The 20,711-nt window shown below is 51.0% G+C and overlaps 1 protein-coding gene and 1 long non-coding RNA gene across 3 annotated transcripts in view; one reads left to right on the top strand and one right to left on the bottom strand.

The window, feature by feature from the left end:
• Positions 1 to 15,900, top strand: part of MBP (myelin basic protein) — a 157,988-nt gene extending 142,088 nt beyond the window's left edge. For both annotated transcript variants that reach the window (XM_011948934.1, XM_011948933.1), the window contains 5 exons: positions 4,698 to 4,802; positions 5,837 to 5,872; positions 6,221 to 6,253; positions 9,874 to 9,993; positions 14,263 to 15,900. In XM_011948934.1, the coding sequence (XP_011804324.1) occupies positions 4,698 to 4,802; positions 5,837 to 5,872; positions 6,221 to 6,253; positions 9,874 to 9,993; positions 14,263 to 14,307 (339 nt within the window). In that variant the 3' untranslated portion in view covers positions 14,308 to 15,900. The remainder of the gene's footprint in view (positions 1 to 4,697; positions 4,803 to 5,836; positions 5,873 to 6,220; positions 6,254 to 9,873; positions 9,994 to 14,262) is intronic.
• On the bottom strand, positions 10,600 to 12,564 carry LOC105516668. The gene is made up of 2 exons (XR_001002527.1): positions 12,428 to 12,564; positions 10,600 to 11,029 (listed from the first exon to the last, which is right to left on the bottom strand). It is a non-coding gene; the product is annotated as an uncharacterized LOC105516668 (long non-coding RNA).
• Positions 15,901 to 20,711: the final 4,811 nt, after the last annotated feature.

Below are 20,711 nucleotides of genomic sequence, written 5' to 3'. Positions count from 1 at the left end.
CTTCAATGCATCTATAACCGAAATATGTGTATGATCCCATGATAATGATTCCATTCACTGAACACCAGTATCAGTTCTGTATTGAAAGTGAACTAAACAGCCTACACGTTAATTCAACAAACAGTTGCTGCTCACTGTCATCTTAGCTCTGTGTGAGGACCACCAGTAAACCAACTACCTTTTTCATAGGGTTTTCTGACCATGACAATAGCTCCAAGAGCTCAAACAAGACCTACCAACACCATGTGTACCTCGAAAGATTTAAACTACCTTTTCCTCACCAGTGTGGTGACCAATATAGTCACTGTAACAGTCGCTTACAAAAGTATATCATCTTTCTTTTATCATTTAAAGCTGGTATTCCTAATTCACATGTGAGGCGTTATCTATGTAATTCTCCATTGAATCTCTGACAACATGGTAAGTTGTAAAATCCTCTGAGATCCACGTAGCATGACTGAGCATTCATTTCTTTAAAATCCTGACCTAAGCCTAAGTTTTTTCTTTAGAAACGTAAACAGTTTAAGGCACTTTTCTAGTTTAATCACAGGATGAGTGATTTAAAGGTCAATGATGTTTCTGTGACTCAAAATCCAAAGCTCGGCATCTAGAGAAGTGGAGAAGCGGAGAAATGGAGAAGTGGAGAAGTGGAGAAGCGGAGAAACGGAGAAGCGGAGAAGTGGAGAAGCGGAGAAGCGGAGATATGAAGAAGTGGAGAAGTGGAGAAGTGAAAAGTGGAGAAGTGGAGAAATGGAGAAGTGGAGAAATGGAGAAACGAAGAAGTGGAGAAGCGGAGAAGTGGAGAAGTAGAGAAGTGGAGAAGTGGAGAAATGGAGAGGTGGAGAAACGAAGAAGTGGAGAAATGGAGAAGTGGAGAAACGGAGAAGTGGAGAAACGAAGTAGAGAAGTAGAGAAGTGGAGAAGCGGAGAAATGGAGAAGTGGAGAAGTGGAGAAGCGGAGAAGTGGAGAAGTGGAGAAACGAAGAAGTGGAGAAGTAGAGAAGTGGAGAAATGAAGAAGCGGAGAAGTGGAGAAGCAGAGAAGTGGAGAAACGGAGAAGTGGAGAAGCGAAGAAGCGGAGAAGCGAAGAAGCGGAGAAGTGAAGAAGCGGAGAAGTGGAGAAGCAGAGAAGTGGAGAAATGAAGAAATGGAGAAGTGGAGAAATGCTACCTGAACACCAAGGGCAGCGTGGCTTGCCCTAGACTGTGAGCTGTGTCAGTGATTCCAGCCCATTGGAGTAGAAGCTAATAAGTAACTTTGTCTGGTAGACATAACACTTAAAGATGTACGTCTTAAAGTTTAAACAATTTCCTGTGTCTACCATTTTGTTTTTTGATTCATAATTTTACACTCCCTCTCTGACGGTTTGAGGAGAAGGTACAAGGCTGGTTAGTGGTGACTAAATACAACTGGTGACTGAACGCAGAGAAGTATTCGATAAAAGATTATGTGACACAAGGAGAATCAGAGAATTCCTTGGATTCTTGCAGAATTCACAGAGAGAATGAGTTGGAATATGAAGAATCAGGGATTTCTATTAGGACTCCAGTGTCCCTGGCCCTTCTGACATCCTCACATTCAAAGGCCCACAGCACCTGCCTGGGAGGAAACTGAGCATGCAAACTCCACTCCTCTGTGTGTGAGAAGGTGGAGGTGTCAGTAAACAGAGGGGTACCCGCCTTGGAGCGCCAGCCACATGCAGAGCGCCAGTGGCCTTCTGTGAAGAGTCTGGGAGCTGCGCTCTGTGTCTGAGAGAGGTTGACAGTCTCACCAGGAATGAGAATTGTTAACCAACGAGGGCACAAAATAGGAAAAACAACTAGTAAAATATGGAGTGCTGATTACTAAGAAATCCAAGGGATAAAATGGGATTTTTTTTTTTGGAGAAAGTCTCGCTCTGTCGTCCAGGCTGGAGTGCAGTGGCACAATCTCAGCTCACTGCAACCTCCACCTCACAGGTTCAAGCAATTCTCCTGCCTCGGCCCCCTGAAGCTGGGACTATAGGTGCACAATGCCAAGCCTGGCTAATTTTTTGTATTTTGGTAGAGACGGGGTTTCACCAGATTGCCCAGGCTGGTCTCAAACTCCTAACCTCAGGCAATCTGCCCGCCTTGGCCTCCCAAAATGCTAGTATTACAGGTGTGAGCCACCACGCCCAGCCAAAATGGGATCCCTCTTTCATTCCTCATGCATTCAAAACCTCTCAAGCAGAATTCTGTCTGCTTCACTTTTGCGGTATCTTCAGAACGTGGACCATGCCTGGCCCCTGGCATTTAGTTGGGAAGTAATGAGGCCCAGGGCAGAGAGGGACGAGCAGCTCATGGTTACGCCGTGCTGTGCCTGCAACTCTGTCACAGGGGAGGCCACAGGCAAGGGGTGCAAAAAACAGAGCTCGCGGTGCTGAGCAGGCCTCGTGCATGGGAGACGCCTTTGCCCTGGGCCCTAAGGAGGTTCCAGACAGGGGAGAAAGAAGGGCCTTGTGGACAGAAAGGATCCCGCGCAAGGCCCAGGGCAGGGGATATGCAGCCCGTCCATATGGAAGATGGGCCGGGCCAGGGCATAGGTGCACGACCCAGGGCAAGGGATGGATGCTCAGCAGCCAGAGCAGGTGGGAGGAGAGCTGAGGCTGGGGCTCCGGCTCCTGGCAGGACTGCAGCCAGAGCGAAGAGCCCTCAGAAGCGCCCAGAGTAACAGGGCTCCCGCTGTGGGCAAGGGCGGCCACGGGACACTGGAAGGAGAGGGACATCCGCTTTGCTTCTGTTTCGGGAAGCTTGCTCTGCTCTGGGTGCTGAACGCTGGGAAGGTGGACAGGAAGCCTCCCCACATTAGGGCCCAGGGAACAAAGAGCTTTGGCTTCCCCCTGAAGGATGGGCAGGGTAGGGAGCCTCACAGGCAGCAGGGGAGCTGTTAGTAGTCTGGGGGTGAGGGCAAGAAACGTTTGAAACAGAGGTCCCCAACCCCCAGGCCCTGGACCGGTACTGGTCTGTGGCCTGTTAGGAACCGAGGCGCACAGCAGCAGGCGAGCAGTGGTTGAGTGAGATTATCGCCTGAGCTCTGCCTCCTGTCAGGTCAGCGCTGGCACCAGATTCCCATAGGAGAGCAAACCCTACTGGGAACACGTGTTCGAGGGATCGAGGTTGTGCACTCCTTATGAGAATCTAATGCCTGATGATCTGAGGTGGAACAGTTTCATCCCAAAACCATTCCTCTGTCCCATCCGTGGAAAAACTGTCTTCCACGAAACCCATCCCTGGTGCCAAAAATGTTGGGAACCGCTGCTTTGAAGAGGATCGAGTAGGGAAGGAGGGCAGAAGAAAGAGTCCAGTGCCAGCAAAACTTCAGACCTGATGTGTGCCGTGTGGAGACCCCCATCTGGGCTCAGCCACAGAGGTGAACAATGTTGGTGCTGGGTGAAACGCGGCACACTCTGCAAACATTGTCTTTTGTGGCTGCAGCATGCAGTTGTCACCCACTGAATTCCACCATTCTGTGCACTACCGTAAATCCCAGAGAAGCACACTTTAGGCCTTTGGTGGCAAAACTGTCTTCTGAACAACAAGGGGTCCTCCCAATTAATGTGCACAGAGCTGAGAGACTGGAGGGAAATGCTTCAATTGACTTCAGTGTATTTAACTGATTTGCTTCCGCTGTGTTCTGTGTTGACGGGGCGCAGCCAGAATGCTGGGGCCAGAGCTCCTCTGACCTCCAGAAATTCGATCCTGCCTGAGGTGTGGGCTCTTTACATGCAGGCTGTTTCTGAACAAGTAGGATCTGGGAGCCACAGTGAGAAAGTGAGGGGGAAACTGGCAAAATCAATCTCGCAAGCTCCTCCTGAGTCCCTTTCCTTTGCTTTTCTGAGAACTCGTGGTCGGCCCTCTTGCCTGGTGCGTGTTCGCTGCTGTTGGGCCTTTGCAGTTGAGCCGAGAGCCAAGCAGACAATGCATGAAGTCCGCAAACGCCACAGCATCCCTGTGTCCCCTGCGTCCCCTGCCCCCGGGGCGCGTGGCTCTTCCCTTCCCTCCGCTGTGAGCTAAACTCTCACAGCGCTTACCAGTTCGTATCATCTGTGCAATCTCTACCGACCTGGAATGTTCTGGTTCTGTTGATTACCAGTCGGCCCAGGGCACTCATGCCCAGCCGTTCCTCCCTCTCCACTTCCTCTTACTCGAGATGTAGAAGTGATCGTCCCAAATCAGGCCGGTGCCAGGGTGGCGTGAGACACTTAGTTTGAGAACCAGAGACCAGCTCATGTTATGCAGCTGCGTCAAAGCCCATGAGCTGCCTGCCTCATGCTGTCGTGTGTTTTTCTGTGTGTCTTTCCCGGGCATTTTCCTGTATTCAACCCAGAAGCCTGTGGATAATAATCTTTTTCTCTCAGTGCTTTGCCGAACCTGACCCTATCTCAGATGGAATCCCCCTTGAATTACCGTCACGTCGCCTCTGTTTGCTTATGCACCTTCATGAGAACCACCCACTATGTCAGTGATAGAAATCTCTGCCCAGCAAGTCGCACACCCAAACCCGCTGCTGCCAGCCCGTAGCTGCCCCGGGTTTGCCTGGTGGTTCAACTGCAGCCTCCTGGTAGAAAGCCCTTAAAAAATCCAGACCACAGAGGAGGAGAGATCCAGCTTCCCTGAGGAGGACAAGCCACAGGGACTCTGGACTTGTCCTGAGGTCACTGCTCCTCTGTCTTTCAGGACTCACACCACGCGGCAAGAACTGCTCACTACGGCTCCCTGCCCCAGAAGTCACACGGCCGGACTCAAGATGAAAACCCCGTAGTCCACTTCTTCAAGAACATTGTAAGTGACGATCTGCGGGAAGAGGTAGCAACTGTGAGGGGAGGAGGGGTGCTGGCCGCTGCTCTCACGCACACACGACGTTCCTATGTTCGGGGGTGGCACCGGGGCCCTCATCAGGGTAAGGCTGGCCAGGGAACTCACCCCTCGCACCTGATCGCGAGTTCCAAACAAGCACTTCCCACCACGGATTGCACTGTGCGCTCTGTGCGTTCTCCAGAGAGCTCACTTCTCTTGAGATTAGACTCCCATGTAACGCTTAGCCTGAAAACACAGGCTTTGCAACCTATAGAGAGCTCTTGCCACGGGCTGGGAGGGGAGGGGGCAGCAGAGAGAGCACAGGGCATTTTTAGGGCAGCGAACCTGCTCTGTCGCGGCTGCAGTGGCGTCTGAAGAGCACGCACTTGTCCAAACCCATAGAATGCACGGCACCGAGAGACCCTAATGCCGTGTTGCTAATAAGGGAAACTGTTCGGGGTATGTGGAAACTAATTTCTGCAGTTTTTCTGTAAACCTAAAAGTGCCGTGCAAAACGAAGACTATTAAAAACAGTAAAACCACAGGCCTCTAATTCCAAGATCTCAGTGCAGCATTTTATGGGCGTATTTGATAAGTGCGTTTAGGAGCTGCAGACCCGGGGGCATCCCCTCGGAAGCTCTGAATGTCAGAGGACCCGCTGCTTCCAGCCCCTGAAAGGGCTCACAGTGAGGCAAAGTTCACCGCCTCCATCAATGAGGGCGGGTGAGCGTCATCCCTGTGTCCCAGGATGGGCCCGATCCCCAGCTACGCAGCCTCTGGGAGGCGTTTTCCCTTCTCTGAAGCACTTTCTGAGTGCCCTGGAGGATCTGCGTCATCTAGAATATTTCCAGTCTCAGGTCTATACTTCTTGACCAGCTAGGACAGAAATGGGGAGGCTGGGGCCCGGGTGCTTCTGACGGTGCTGGGTGCTGGCCACCCTCAGCAGGCAGGTGCCCGTTAGGGAAGGGACGGCCGCACAGGGCTCCCACTGCAGCCCACGGTTCTCTGTGTCTTTCCAGGTGACGCCTCGCACTCCACCCCCGTCGCAGGGAAAGGTAAGACCTTGGAATGTTTTGATTAGTCATCACTTTACTGATAGACCTTCTCTAAAATCCTGTAATGTACCCAAGAGAGAGCTAGGCTCAGAGCTACCTGAATTCATTCCAAAACGTGTTGCCTTGCGGCTCCCAAGTAGAACAAGTTGGCAGATCCATGCACCCGTCCTGCCTCTCCCACGGCTGCACAGCTGCGGGGGCCCTGAGCCTGCCGCCCCCTCGGAGCTCCGGGTGGAACCCGTTTTTACCACCTCAGCTCCACCGGGCTTTCGTTGTGTTTCCTGTTTAATGAAAGGACTTTCCCTTCACTGACCACCATGTCATGATTTCTTTGTCTTCCTCATGCAGGGGAGAGGACTGTCCCTGAGCAGATTTAGCTGGGTAGGTGATGCACGCACTTCAATCGGCTTCCTCTTCCGTCCCGGTCCTCTCAGCCCCGCGACTTTTGTGTTCTGCTCTGTTTTGGTTGCTTCCTGGCCCCCTTTTCTCTCCTCTCAAGACCTCTCTGCCCACAGCTGGGATCGGGCCGCCTTCTCTTCCACTGGGAAAATGAAACGTGGTCTTCCCTTACGGCAGGTCTGGTCTCTTGCTTCTGTGACCTGGCCCTGCAAGGCCAGACCATCTTCTCCCAAAGGGTTCCCAGGAGACGTGACTGGTCTCCCTCCCATGGAGGGAGCAATACCATGTCCGAGAACATGTTTAACTTCTCCCAACACAACCAATGCGAGAAACAAGTCCCAGGAACCCGCATGTGGAAGTGGGACTGGCTGGCCCATCTCAGTAACCCCAGATGCTGACACTGGAAAAATGATTCTGCTAATGAACAGAAAAATAGGCTATATAGAGTTGCTGGATTTATAACCTCATTAATCCAAAGATTTTTGTTTTAATAATAAAAAACATAGATATCAAGCCATCCAGAAAATCTTCCTTAGGCATTTTAGGCTTGTTAATGCTGAAAGCAAACTTTCAAGGAAGGTTTAAAATGGCCAATCAGAAATTTCTAGTGAACGAATTTGGTGTCTGAGCCAAATTAAAATGTCAATCATTATATTCTAACCAAACTTATAGACTTTAGTTACTAGCAAATATCAGATATGATTCTTACTGTATAAAAGTTTTAATTTTAGAATAAAATGGAGGAATAACCACCAACATATTGTAGACAGGTGGTGTCTGTCTCCAAAACTGCAATGCCCGCATACTCTACAACAGAGCCTATCTACACCTTCTACTCAGTTAATAAGCATCATATAAATGAATGAATACATTTTAAAAGAAAGACAATCAGGAGAAAGAACAGGAAGAAAGAACTGGAAAAGAAAACAGAAAGAAGGTGGGAAAGAGGGAGGAAGGGACGGGACACTAGAGAGAAAGGCAGAGAAAAGATTCCATGAGGATCGCACCTCAGTCCCACACGTGATTGAACTGAATTAGGAACTAAGATATTTACTGAAACATTTCCTATTAATGCATATTTGACTTGCTTTTTCTGACCTAATGAATTTGCAAAATAATGACAGTCACGTAGCAAATGTACATGGACTAGTACTCACGATTAATTTTTTATTTTCTATGCCAGCAGGAGACAAAGAGGATAGAAGAATGAAATTCATTTTTGACCCAGAAATCTTATTTTAGCTACTGCTTCATCTGCTCTTAATTTTCTAGGAGTGGACTTTGGGGCCATCGTGCAGGATCCTCCCTGAACGGGGAGCGATGGGGGGTCGTGCACAGGCCACTCCGCCCAGCAGCTAACAAGAAAGACCCCTGCATTCTTCCCCGCATCTCTCCTTTTGGGGTCCTACTAATGTCTGTTGAATTTCTCTTTTTTCCAAAGCAAAACGCTTCTCTGCATTTTGTCTGCTTGTCCGTTTCCCAGAGCCGCAGGACTCTCTCCTTGTCTGGAGTTCCGGAGAGCCCCACTTTCTCTTTCTAAACCGTGGTGTATGTTTCCCGGTACATTCTAGGTTGCCCAAAGATAAACATGACTGAGGATTTGAAAGGAGGAAAGGCCAAGCAGATTATTAATCTGAAAGTCAATCCCCGGATTTAGTTCTCGAAAACTCTTTTACTTTTGGAGACAAGCAATAGACTAAGACAGAATGACGTAGCGCTTGCAGGGGAAGCGGCATTCTGCCATGTGGAGCCAGGCTGACAGCCTGGCCTCCCGCACCCTCTGCCATCAGGGAGTGAGCGCAAACCTGGAAACCTCTGGGACGCAAGGGCGAGGCTGGCTGTCCCTTCATGCACAGTGCTTAGACCTTCTTGCCACACATCCCCCGTCCCTCACCTCACTGGATAGCCCCTGAATCAACTGTTCACACAAAAGCAGCTGCCTGGTTCTGAGGGCCATGCTCGCTCCCAAGCACAGGTTGAATGAAAAGAAAACTGTACAAGTAGCACGTAGGGTGGGAAGCGCCCGGCAGAGGCTGTGGGTGCAGCCAGGTGCTCTGGAAGCCTTGAGCCCTCTGGCGTCATCTTCCTCACCTCTAAATAAGAGATGGACTAGGTCGCTCAAGGTCCTCCCTGTCCTAAAACACGTTAACGAAATGGAAAAAAGGCTGCAGGCTAGGCTGATGGAGGGGGGACAGTTTGGTTTGGTCTCCACAAGTCTTCAGGAGAGGGCACCAGGAGAGTCTCCCATTTCTTGTTGGCAAAACGTAAAGTGCAGTCTGGACCCTGTCCATTGAGTAGAGATTCATGAGACCAACCAAGATGCCACCCTGAAAAGCTAACAGCGCGGTCGGCCTTCCCACAGACAGTGCACCCACCGTGGGAGGACACTTCGCCCCCAGGTGTTAACGTCCACCGCGTCCAGACTCCACAGCGAGCCCCTTCCGTTCCTCCCCGTGTTTGCAGTGGAGGTCCCACTTGAGAAGACAGCACAGTAGCAAGCAGAGGCTGGTTCTGGGACACTCGCACCCGTGTGTGTCAGGAAGCCCCTGAGGTCACATGGCCCATGAGGAAGCCAGAGGGGCTGCTGGGCTGATGAGGCCAGGGCAGGGCGGCCTGCTCTTCCATAACAACAGCTGGCACCAAAGCCCAGAGTTGGCAGCCTCCACCTGAGGAGCGGCATCTCCATGAATGGCTTGTGTTCTCGCACAACCCCATTGTGTAGATGAGGAAACTGAAGCTCAGAGAGGTTCCTGCCCTTGCCCAAGGCCACACAGCTGGAGGAGCTAGAAAGGTGCTAGGGGAATGGGAGGTGGGGGAGCTGAGACGCTGTCCCACTGCTGCCAGGACGCGGCTGCCCCCCGTGCCAGCCAGGCCTGCCTCCTCCCTCTGTCCAGTTCAGCAGCCCCGGGCTCCTGGCAAGGGCCTTGCTCCCAGTCCGAGCTATGGCCAAGGGAGACTGATTCCTGCTCATGCCTGGGAGAGAGCTCAGAATTTTGTCTCAAAACTTTATAAAAGATATGAGGCTCAACATTTCACTAAGGCCAAGGACTCTTAATTTCCCAGACAAATCCTAGAACCACAGGGCCTGTGTGACCAGAATCCAATCTGTGCAAATCAATCAGCAAAAGGAGCTCCCAGGAAAGGGCGCGGGCCAGGGCCTCCAGGGACTGGCACCTACACACCGCACAGCCCCCCAGGGTCCGAGTCCTCCAAACACGTGTAGGCAGGAGCCTCCTTACCTTGATTTGCTTGATGTTTGCTAATCTTCTCTTGAACACCCCACAGCGTGAAGGTAAGCAACTGTTCCCTAAACGATTTAGATCCTTAAAATATGTGTGTTTGGGCCGCATTATCTCACGAGAGAGCCTCCGCCCAAACCAGAGCGCTCCTCTCTCTGCGGCCAACACCCTGGTAGACCTCGGGGAGCAGCCTCTCCCGCCCCCACCCCCTCAGCGTGATGCTGGCCCGTGGCTCCTGAACCACTCACCAGTCCAGTCCGGGGCCTGGGCCCTTCCCCGGGGCCCTGGTGGCAGCTCCCAGTGGCTCAAGCAGCCTGCCCAGCACTGCGGGTGGAGGCTGAGCTCTGTGGTCTTTTCTTGCAGGGGGCCGAAGGGCAGAAACCAGGATTTGGCTACGGAGGCAGAGCGTCCGACTATAAATCGGCTCACAAGGGATTCAAGGGAGTCGACGCCCAGGGCACGCTTTCCAGAATTTTTAAGCTGGTAAGGTACCCTCTGCTCAGCTCCACTGAGCGGGGACTAAAGGGTCCCAGACTCCCCAGCTGAGCTGAGCACAAGGGCGGCTGCCGCCTATGACTCAGCCGCACTGTACCCCGGGCGTGCTCTGGCCCCGCGGGCGTGCAGGGGCTCAGGTGGCATTGCCCACTCGCATTTATGCGCGGGTTTCCCCCGAGATGCCTGTGGAGCCGGAGGCCCCTGAGGAAGGGCTGCGCCTGGGCTTGCAGGGGCCCTGGAGCAGGCAGCTGAGCTTGACTCCGGGGCAGGGCCCAGCTGGAATCCAACTTGCCCATGCCCAGGGGTTGCAGCCCTCAGCAAGCAGGAACCAAGCAGACGTGGGTGTTGGGGGAGATCCCTGGAGCCACGGGAGGGGATGCCCAGGAGACCTCAGGGAGTGGGGAGTGGCCCGTTGGCTCATGAGGACCTGGAACCAGACCCAGGACGAATGCCAGGCCCGTTGTTTGTGAGCCGTGTCTCTGAGCCTCGGTTTTCTCATCTGTAAAATGGAGGTAACCCACCCACTCAGCTCACAAAATCGCTGTGAAAGTAAAAGGTAGTGACAAACACAAAACGGGCTGGCAGGTGCGAGGCTCGGATTCCTTAGATAAGCAGTCACCTTTGTTATTGTTAAACGTCACCCAGAAAACCCGGAACTCTTAGACAGCTGCTCTCCTGAAGCAAAAGGGGAGGCACATGAAGCTCCAGGCAGGGCCAGGAGAGAACCGGAAGCCAGAAGGCCTGGGAGTCCCCCCGAGGCACCTGCGTTTGCATTTCCGTCTTGGAGGAGACCAGGCCTCTGGGGTCTTCCCCCAGGTGCAGAGAGGAGGGTCTTTCTTGGTGTGTAACATCCTCATTGATTCAGTGACCTCACCTTTGACTCCATGTATTTATTGAGTCTGGATGTGCAGTGTGCTCTGCCCAGCAGCTGGGATCCACATGGGCACAGACACGGTCCCCCCACGTCCTTGGTGAGTGCAGAACCTCTGCCATGAGCCTCCATTCTGGAAGGTTCTGGGAGGTTCTGTGGACAATAGGCGATTCATGGCACAGCCCAAGATCTTAAGGATAGCCGGTCTTAGGAAAAGCTTTTAATATATGAAGTGAGCGGTGAATAACTGAGCTGCTTACTTGCTTTATGTTAGAGAAAGTGGTAAGCAGGATCCACTTCTCAACGTAAATTCTGGGTAAGAAAATAAATTCTCCAAGTATTCAAGTCTCAGGGCCATCATGCTGTACACTGCCGCAGTTCTGGGGTGTGGCCACAAGAGGGCGGAGATGAGGCTCCCTGGGGAGCAGTGTCTGAACCCAGCACTGCAGTCAGGACGGCCCCGCCCCACCTGGCCAGTACCTCACCTGCCTCTGAATGGCCTGGGATGCACGCCCAGACCCCTGTCTGGGCTCTGCCACAGGCTCACGGAGTCAGAATGTCCACGGGTGAACTAGGTGTTGCCAGTTGTGATGATTTTGCAGACAACGTGCTCACCTGGGAAACACGGATTCATGGCATCTGGATAACTAATTCCTCCACTACCAGCTTAAGGACTGTTAGACACACCGAGAGAGTTGAGTGCTGGCTCAGAGTTGATGGGATGACGCAGATGAGTGAGGGGCCCCATTTAGCAAATATTTCCTTGCAATATATGCAAGGCTTACAACCAGTCACTCGAAATGCTTGCAAGGCCAGAGCTTACCAAGACCACCCTGAGGAACAGAAAGCTGCATTTAGATCTGCATGTTTACCGTGTGCAGATATAACCAATGTACTGCACACATGTGTTTTCTTAAATAAGTTCAGTATTTTCCCTGAATTTTTTGGTAAGCAGCTTTTACAAATTAATTTCCGTAGAGTTCAAGGGAAGCATCAATGTATCAAAGCAAATTGCAAATCATATGGTTGTAATTAAATTTTACTGCATAAAAAGTTCATAACTGGCCTACTTTGGCCGTATGGCTAAATGAGTTGACTTGGAGCAGTTCCAATAGATTAATAAATCACTGCTCCCCCAGAAATGAGGGGTTTAGAGGCAGACAGGTGGAGAGGACAGGAACTTCATAGCATTTAATGTCATTTTACCACCTTTCTGTTCTTTCTGGCGCTGTTGGAAATCAGTAGTGAGAGGAAAAGACTCAAATCTGGAAGTTCAGCATTGTTGGTAGGAACTGGGTAGAAAAAACTACGCAGGTCACCCCATCACTCGGAAACCACATCGGAACATCATAGGAACCTCCTGTTTCCATGTGTGTTAACTTCCACGAACATACATGTGAACGGTTTCCCACCTGTAGTGTTGCTGTGGAGTTGTGAGGCGCCAAAGTGGAGGCAACAGTATCTGCCTTTTGCAGTAGGTTCTGTTCTTTTCCTGTCCTGAGAGAGGAGGTCAGTCTAACCCTCGCCTTGTGAGTTCAGTCTTATCCTGACCTGAGCCCAGGGCAGATCAGATGCTTAGATCATGCGACTCCAAGTTGCAAGACACATAATAAAGAGAAGCGTGACTGCTGCATCCACACAGGCTCCAATCCTGGCTCCCTCGGGCTGGCTGAGCTCTGGCTCCTGGGCTGTAAAGAGAGGATGACAGGAATACCTTACTCCAGGGGGTGCCGTGAGCATAAAAGAGAAAATGGGGAAAAATGGGTTTCCTGCATGGTCAGTGCTCAACAAATTGTAGGTTCAATGATAAAAAGTAAAACCAACATGCCCACCATTTTCAATGTCGAAAGGGAGCGTCAAGAAAGTTAAGAGGGTATCTCAGTGGGTCGCCTTGCCAGAGGCTGTAGGGAACTTGCTCCATTTTAGCACAGAAGCACTTTGTTTCATAGGACAATGATTCTACCGCTTTCCAGGAAGTCCAAAGGCTGATCTCTTGGAAATGCAACAAAAGGTGAGGTGCGTGCTGACTTCTGGGCTACTCCAGAGGGCAGCTCCAATGCCAGGAATGTTCAAGTTAAGCCAGAATCCAACAGGAAAAACCCACGCTCCTGAGGGAGAGGCTGGCCCTCAAAGGGCAGGGCCCTGCACCTGTCAGCCCCCAGGCCAGCAGGAGGCCTCCGCAGTATGTGAGAAAGCCCCTGTATTGGGAGGGAAATCTCACTAGATGGTTCCTAAGGCAGTTTCGCAGGCGAGAATTTCATAAACGTTTTCACTTGTGAAAACAAAAATCCCTTAAGTGAGTTGTTTAACCACAACATAGAGGCTTGTTTATAATGCTAAGTATGTACTTGGAAAACCCCCCAAGAAGTCAGAACTGTCCTTGGTCTGTTAGTTGCGTTGTTTGTAAGGATTCTTGGCGTCCGCACTCCGGTTCTTCATTTACTGGGCAGTGTGGAAGCCACAGAATTAGACGAGGACAGTGTTAGTTCATTGCTGATTAGCCGCGGTAAAGAGCATATTTCTTCTCTGTCTTGCTTTCTGGGGACTCTTCACCAAAATTGATCATTTCATAAAAGGGGAAACCCAAGGAGAGAGACTAAAATTTGAATAAGAATTTCAATGCAGAAAAAGTGCAGTTCTGCTTTGTCAATCTAAATGACGTTCTGTGGGACCAACGCGTGCCTCCTTCTAGAGGGATGCCCATGCCTGGCTACCTCCACACCGTGGGCCACAGCACACCTGTGCACCATTTCAATTAGCTGCCAACTCTTTCTTAAGCATCGAAATTATTTGTCCCACAAACATGTAAATGCATGGCTTTAAGACCCCTTCAAGTCAAAGTTTGCAGACAAAGCTCCCTGTGCATTTGATTTGTCTGGTGTGGCAGATGAGATGGCACATAGGAGGGACGTCCCCAGGGACGGACATGTGGCTTTGCTCTTTTCTGGTGCGTGCAGCAAGGGGTGTGCTAGGGTCCCTCCGAAAAGGAACTTGCTCCTGTTGTGGTTAGCAGTTTCCCCCAGCGCTCTGGAATCTCTGGCTGAAGAGACGAAGTGCTCCTTCAAAGCCAAGCAATGAGCGGTTACACCTTCACCCACAGAAGAGCAGTGTTGTGGCACAGAAGCGTGGTGACGCCAGGCACCCCTCCCTGGGGCCTGGGAATCAGATGCCAGAGAATCTTTCTCACAGAACTGAAAATTCAATTAGCATTTGCTGAGGGAGGTCTGGAGAAAAGGAATGAAAAGACGAACTCTCCGTGGTGCCGTTTCTGTTAGCAGATGAGAGACACCCAGGGGCTCAGCACCCACCTGGACCACAGCAGAGGGATGCTGGTGTGGGAGGACTCCGCGGCGCTCTGGTCCTAACTCCTCTTTCTTCCTTTTCAGGGAGGAAGAGATAGTCGCTCTGGATCACCCATGGCTAGACGCTGAAAACCCACCTGGTTCCGGAATCCTGTCCTCAGCTTCTTAATATAACTGCCTTAAAACTTTAATCCCATTTGCCCCCATTACCTAGTTAGAGCAGATGACCTCTCCCCTAATGCCTGTGGAGTTGTGCACGTCCTGGGGTCAGGCACACGGCAGCCTACCGGCAATTTCTGGCCAACAGTTAAATGAAGCAAATGAAAACAGAAAACAGTTCAAACTGTCACTTTCTGTGTAAAGGTCGCATTCCTTACCCCACAATGTGCCCCCTCAGACGCTCGTGGGTCTTCAGGGGGCCAGGTGCACAGACGTCCCTCCACGTTCACCCCTCCACCCTTGGACTTTCTTTTCGCCGTGGCTGTGACACCCTTGCGCTTTTGCTGGGCACTGCGATGGAGGCACACAGCTGCAGAGACAGAGGACGTGGGCGGCAGAGAGGACTGTTGACATCCAAGCTTCCTTTGTTTTTTTTTCTGTCCTTCTCTCACCTCCTAAAGTAGACTTCATTTTTCCTAACAGGATTAGACAGTCAAGGAGTGGCTTACTACATGTGGGAGCTTTTGGTATGTGACATGCGGGCTGGGCAGCTGTTAGAGTCCAACGTGGGGCAGCACAGAGAGCGGGGCATGCCCCCAGGTCGTGGCTGCCCACACACCCCAATTAGCTGAATTCGCGTGTGGCAGAGGGAGGAAAAGGAGGCAAATGTGGGCTGGGCAATGGCCTCACACAGGAGACAGGGTCTTCCTGGAGATTTGGTGATGGAGATGTCAAGCAGGCGGCCTCTGACGTCACTGTTGCCCTGCATGGTGGCCCCAGAGCAGCCTCTATGAACAACCTCGTTTCCAAACCAGAGCCCACAGCCGGAGAGTCCAGGAAGACTTGCGCACTCAGAGCAGAAGGGTAGGAGTCCTCTGGACAGCCTTGCAGCCGTGCCAGTCACCCTTAGACACTGGCTGTGATGGTGACGGGGCGTGCAGGCAGCAGCAGTGCACAGTGGCCAGCACTAACCCTCCCTGAGAAGATAACCGGCTCATCCATCTCCTCCCAGAAGACGCGTCGTAGCGAGTAGGCACAGGCGTGCACCTGCTCCCGAATTACTCACCGAGACACACGGGCTGAGCGGACGGCCCCGTGGAGACAGAGAAGAGCTCTTCTGACCACATCCTTCCTAACACCTGCTGACATCTCCTTTTGCTCCTCCCTCCCTAACCTATTGACCCACCTTTTGATTTTAGCACACCCGTGATAGGCCTTCCAAAGAGCCCCACGCTGGCATCACCCTCCCTGAGGATGAAGATGAGGAGTAGTCAGCGTGATGCCAAAACGCGTCTTCTTAATCCACTCTAATTCTGAATGTTTCGTGTGGGCTTAATATCATGTCTATTAATATATAGCCTCGAAGATGAGAGGGTTACAAAGAACAAAACTCCAGACACAAACCCCCAAATTTTTCAGCAGAAACACTCTGCGTGGCTGAGCTGAGGTCGGCTCTGCCATCCATACGTGGCCGCACCAAACAGCACGTGCTGTGACGATGGCTGAATGGAAAGTGTACACTGTTCCTGAATATTGAAATAAAACAATAAACTTTTAATGGTATTTGCATGGGTGTCTTCTTTTGTGTTCTGGGCTGGAGCACACAGGCCCACATCAAGCGAGAGCCAGGTCTGCAGAGCTGCAGAGCTGATGTGACTCGGTGCCTCTGGGTCTCGAGGCAGGGCTGCCTGGCGGTGCCTGTTGGAGGGGGTGTCCTCATCAGAGGGTCTATGGCTACTGAAGAAAGTGGAACAGAGGTAGTTGTAGGGCACTGATTCTCTCACCAGGAAAAATATACTTAGTGTCTCTGAAGACAAGCTTCCAAGTCTCTCCGTGTTCTGCTGTGTTGCTCGTGTACACACCCTGCAGATGGAACCTGGGAGTCTTGGACGATTTCCCCTTGCCACCTTTTTCTCTGAAAGCATGAAAGAGCGTGAAGCGATGTTTTACTTATAGTTGCCTTTGGTTACAAGAATTTTTCTTCAAAGAGATAGACGAAAGTCTCTTTCGTTTTTTCTTTTTCTTTTCTTTTTTTTTTTGAGACAGGATCTTACTTTGTCACCCAGGTTGGAGTGCGGTGGTGCAGTCTTGGCTCACTGCAGCCTCAACCTCCCAGGCTCAAGCTATCCTCCTGCCAAAGCCTCCCATGTAGCTGGGACTACATGGACTACATGGTGTGCACCACCACACCCAGCTAATTTTTGTATTTTTTGTAGAGACAGGATCTCGCCATGTTGCCCAGGCTAGTCTCATCCTGACCTCAAGCGGATCTGCCCAACTCAGCCTCCCAAAGTGCTAGGATTACAGGCGTGAGCCACCACACCCAGCCTTTGTTTTGCTTTTAATGGAACCCCCAGTTCCCTTCTGTGTCTCAGCAGCAGCTGTCAGAAATGCTCTGCATTTGTGACCTTTGCGGAGGGGAACTTCCATGCTGACTGAGGGTAGGATTACATGCTCCTGTTTCCCGGGGGTCAGACAGCCGCAGACTCCAGCATGACGAGCAAGTGTGAGAAGCTTGGGAATATGACTGCATTCATTGCAATAGCAGGAAAAACCGCTGAGGCTGGAGGCATGGCCGCCTGAGCTCGCCTGGCAGGCACGGCAGACAGAAAGCCCACGTCCACCGGCTACACTTCTCTGCCCAGACCCCTTCCAACTGAGGAATTTGGAAAATCATGCAAAGATAATTACATTTTAAAAACTGTATTATTTTCATTGGCAAGTCTATCTTCATGTAACATACGTGGAAAATGCATTAGAAGACAAACCAAGGGTACATCGTAAGCTAGCTTTTACCACGACAGTACCATATTTGGTTAAGTATTTGAAAATAAAACACAGCAAGACAGGAACTGAGCCAGGGAGCTTGTGTGCTCACTGAACACTTCCCTGAAGCGGCCTGCCTACTTTCTCCTGAAGGTGACTGGAAATTAACTCACCGGGCTGAGAGCGAAGAAGGGGGGCTGCCGGAGCCCCAGCCTCATGGATGCAGACGCCCTTCCCCACCATCCGCGCAGGCTGTCAGGACCTTCCCCATGGCCCGCACAGGTTGCCAGGACCACGGTCAGTAGAGGCTAGAGGAGCCATGAGGGTCTGTGGAACTGAACATAGAAAGCCATAGTGATCACGCTTCCATCTGCACGGCCACACCCTGCCATTCAGTGCTGGCCTGCCCATCTGTAGGGGTGGGGAACGTGTATGAAATTGATAGAACAGTCTCTGAGCTTGGAGCGTGAAGTACCTGGCATGGAGGAAATGAAATTTCTACAGAGGGCTGACGATGAGGAGCCAGTCAAGAAGTGAGCACAGCAGGTGCTGGTTTAGCCCATGAGACACCGTGGTGAATGGTTCTGCCTGGGCTATGAACTATAAATTGGAATTGGGACTATGTGAGAAGAAAGAACCAGGGACTAAGGGAGAAACTATAAAACAGTGAGTGAAAAGTTCTCTCACAGCAATTTTTACAGAAGAGAGCGAAGCCATCAGTTCATGTTGGGTGTTTGTTTGTTAGTCTGCTTAGGAAGCCACAAGAGAATGCTACAAACTGGGTGGCTTAAACAACAGACAGTTATTTTCTCAGTTCTAGAGGCTATTAAGTCCAAGATCAAGGTATCGGTTTCTGGTGAGGCCTCTCTCCTTTGCTTGCAGACGGCCGCCTTCTTGCTGCATCCTCACATGGCAGAGAGAGTGGCCTCACGTGTCTCTTTCTCATCTAAGGACACCAGTCTTACTGGATAAGCGCCCTGGTCTTATGACCTCATTTAACCTGAATTCCCTCCTTAAAGCCCCTATCTCCAACCTGAATTCCCTCCCTAAAGCCCCTGTCTCCAAACACAGTTGCATTGGGAGAGCTTCAAAGCACACATTTTGGGAGGACACAGTTCCATCTATAACAGAAATATATTTTCCCTCATGCAACAACAAAATATTTTCTAAGCCACCATTTGGCAAGATGTTATAATTAAATCCAAGACTCTGCAGTACTCTTGCCTCTTTCTCAAAAAAAAGACAATATGAAGTGAAGCACGTTGGCATATTTCTCTATTGTGATTCCTCTATTGTAAACAGTAGTCACTGAAATCCTAAATGATGCGGTATGAAGGCAAGGTCAACCCAGCAGCATGGGCGAGACTGTGTTAAACCAGCCTACGGTTGTGTTAACCCTACAGCACAAGACGCTGGAGCAACTTCCTGTGACCGCAATGCCGTAGAAGGAAAATGAGTGGTCCGTTTTTTTTCAGAAACAGCCTGATTTCAGTCGGCACTCTCATCCACCTTCTAGGAAACTCCAACCTTGTCTCAGTGAGGCAGGCCAGGGCTGCTCCTCCTACACCCCCTTACCTCGACTTCCCACCACCAGGAAATGGTTTGTTCATCCAGCTCCGGAATCTTACAAGCGCCTGGAGTCAAGACTCCAGGGCATCCATAAAATAGTGACTCCTTCCACTACCTCCAGCACCAGCCAGGGCCCCTCCACCTCTCAGCTAAGTTCCTGCTTCTGATTTAAAGTTCATGTGAAAACTAGAGATGATCCTGAGTCGGAATCTACCTTCCAATGTGGTGGCCAGGCTATTAGCTCACCAGGGGTCAGCAGCCTGCCTGCCTGCCTGCCTTACCTCAGGTTGTGACAAAAGCCCGTAAGAGCATGCCCCTGCCACACAGGTTGGGCAGCTTTCAGGTCTCCTGGGAGACAGTTTCATCTGTACCGTGGCAAGGAAACTTCAGAGCTATAAGCAATACCAGGCTATGGCAAGTGTGGTGTGCTAGGAAGACACCGTCACTCAGACATGGGCAGCGCGTGAGTGGGGTCTATGGAGGCCTGCACATGGAGAGTTCTCAGTTCTTGCCTTACAGCTTTTCAGTAAGCTTGAAACTGCTAAAAAAAAGAAGAAGAAGAAGAAAAAGGCTGAGCACGGTGGCTCACACCTGTAATCCCAGCACTTTCGGAGGCCGAAGTGGGCAGATCACCTGAGGTCAGGAGTTCAAGATCAGCCTGGCCAATATGGTGACACCCCGTCTCTACTAAAAATATAAAAATTAGCCAGGTACAGTGATGCGCGCCTGTAATCCCAGCTATTCGGGAGGCTGAGGCAGGAGAATCACTTGAACCCGGGAGGCGGAGGTTGCAGTGAGCTGAGATGACGCCATTGCACTCCAGCCTGGGCAACAAAACAAGACTCTGTATCAAAAAGAAAAAAAAGAAAAAAAGAAAAGAAAGGACAAAGACTTAGCATTACTAGAGAAAGACTTAGCATTACTAAAGTTGAGAAAGATTTACCATTACTAAAGCTGAGAAACATGATTGAAAGGTAACTAGAAAATGTACATGATGAAGAGTATCTTGAGCCAGGGGCAGTGGCTCCCACGCATACTTTCAGCTGCTCAGGAGGCCAAGGCGGGGAGATCACTTGAAGCCACGACATTGAGACCAGCCTGGCTAACATAGCAAGACCCTGTCTCTAACAAAATAATAAAAATTAGTTGGGTGTGGGGTGTGCACCGGTAGTCCCAGCTACTCGGCAGGCTGAGGTGGGAGGATCACTGAATTCAGGAGGTCGAGGCTGCAGTGAGCCATGATCTGCACTCCCACCTGGGTGACAAAGTGAGACCCTACCTCAAAAATAAAAGGAGCATCTCAGGGCAGATGGCCACCTGTTGTCCATCTCTACCCAGAACTACTAAAAAAATTGGCTGAGATAACATTAAGTGAGCCGTCTCATGTAAAATACAGAATTTCTTTCTTATAGAGCTTGGTTACCAAGGTAACCAATGACCTCTTTGTTCTAATTTCTAAAATAGTAACGTAAAACTCTCTTCCTTGGCCCAGAATAGTAACCCTGGGGAAGCATCCGTTCACTGGTAGAAGGGGCGCGTGAGGCGTCTCCGTGGCTGTGCACTGTCATCTGTCATTTTTTCTGTAGGGTCTTAAGGGATTGAATGTTTTAAAGGTGCCAGGTCACAAGAGAAGGTCCTCAATGATGGGGACAGCACTGTGAGTGGTATAGCATAATCAGTAACATTTATTTTAACAACTTCCATGCATATCCTAAGCTGAGCTAGAGCTGACCACAGAGTCAGCAGCCATGAGCATCCCAGGTTCTCCCCACTTTCCTTTCAGGACAGCCTGCCAGCCTCCTGGCTGCTGGCAGAAGACGTGGGCTCCTGGGTGACAAAGGGGATTTTACTCACAGTAACGGCAGTAGCAAGAAGGTCAGCATTTGTTTGAACATCTGAGGCCCCAGTCCTGAAGCGCGACGCAAAGTGGGCCAGTGGACGCCTGCACGCACGCCTGCCTCGCGGCGTGGGGAGCACACAGCACACTTGCAGGTACAAGCCTCTGCCTGTGCTTAAGGGACAGCACTCTATTCGCTATC

Source organism: Colobus angolensis, unplaced genomic scaffold (genome assembly GCF_000951035.1).
Source record: "Colobus angolensis palliatus isolate OR3802 unplaced genomic scaffold, Cang.pa_1.0 Scaffold287, whole genome shotgun sequence".
Classification (NCBI taxonomy): Eukaryota; Metazoa; Chordata; class Mammalia; order Primates; family Cercopithecidae; genus Colobus; species Colobus angolensis.
This window is presented reverse-complemented; position numbering and strand designations above follow the sequence as displayed.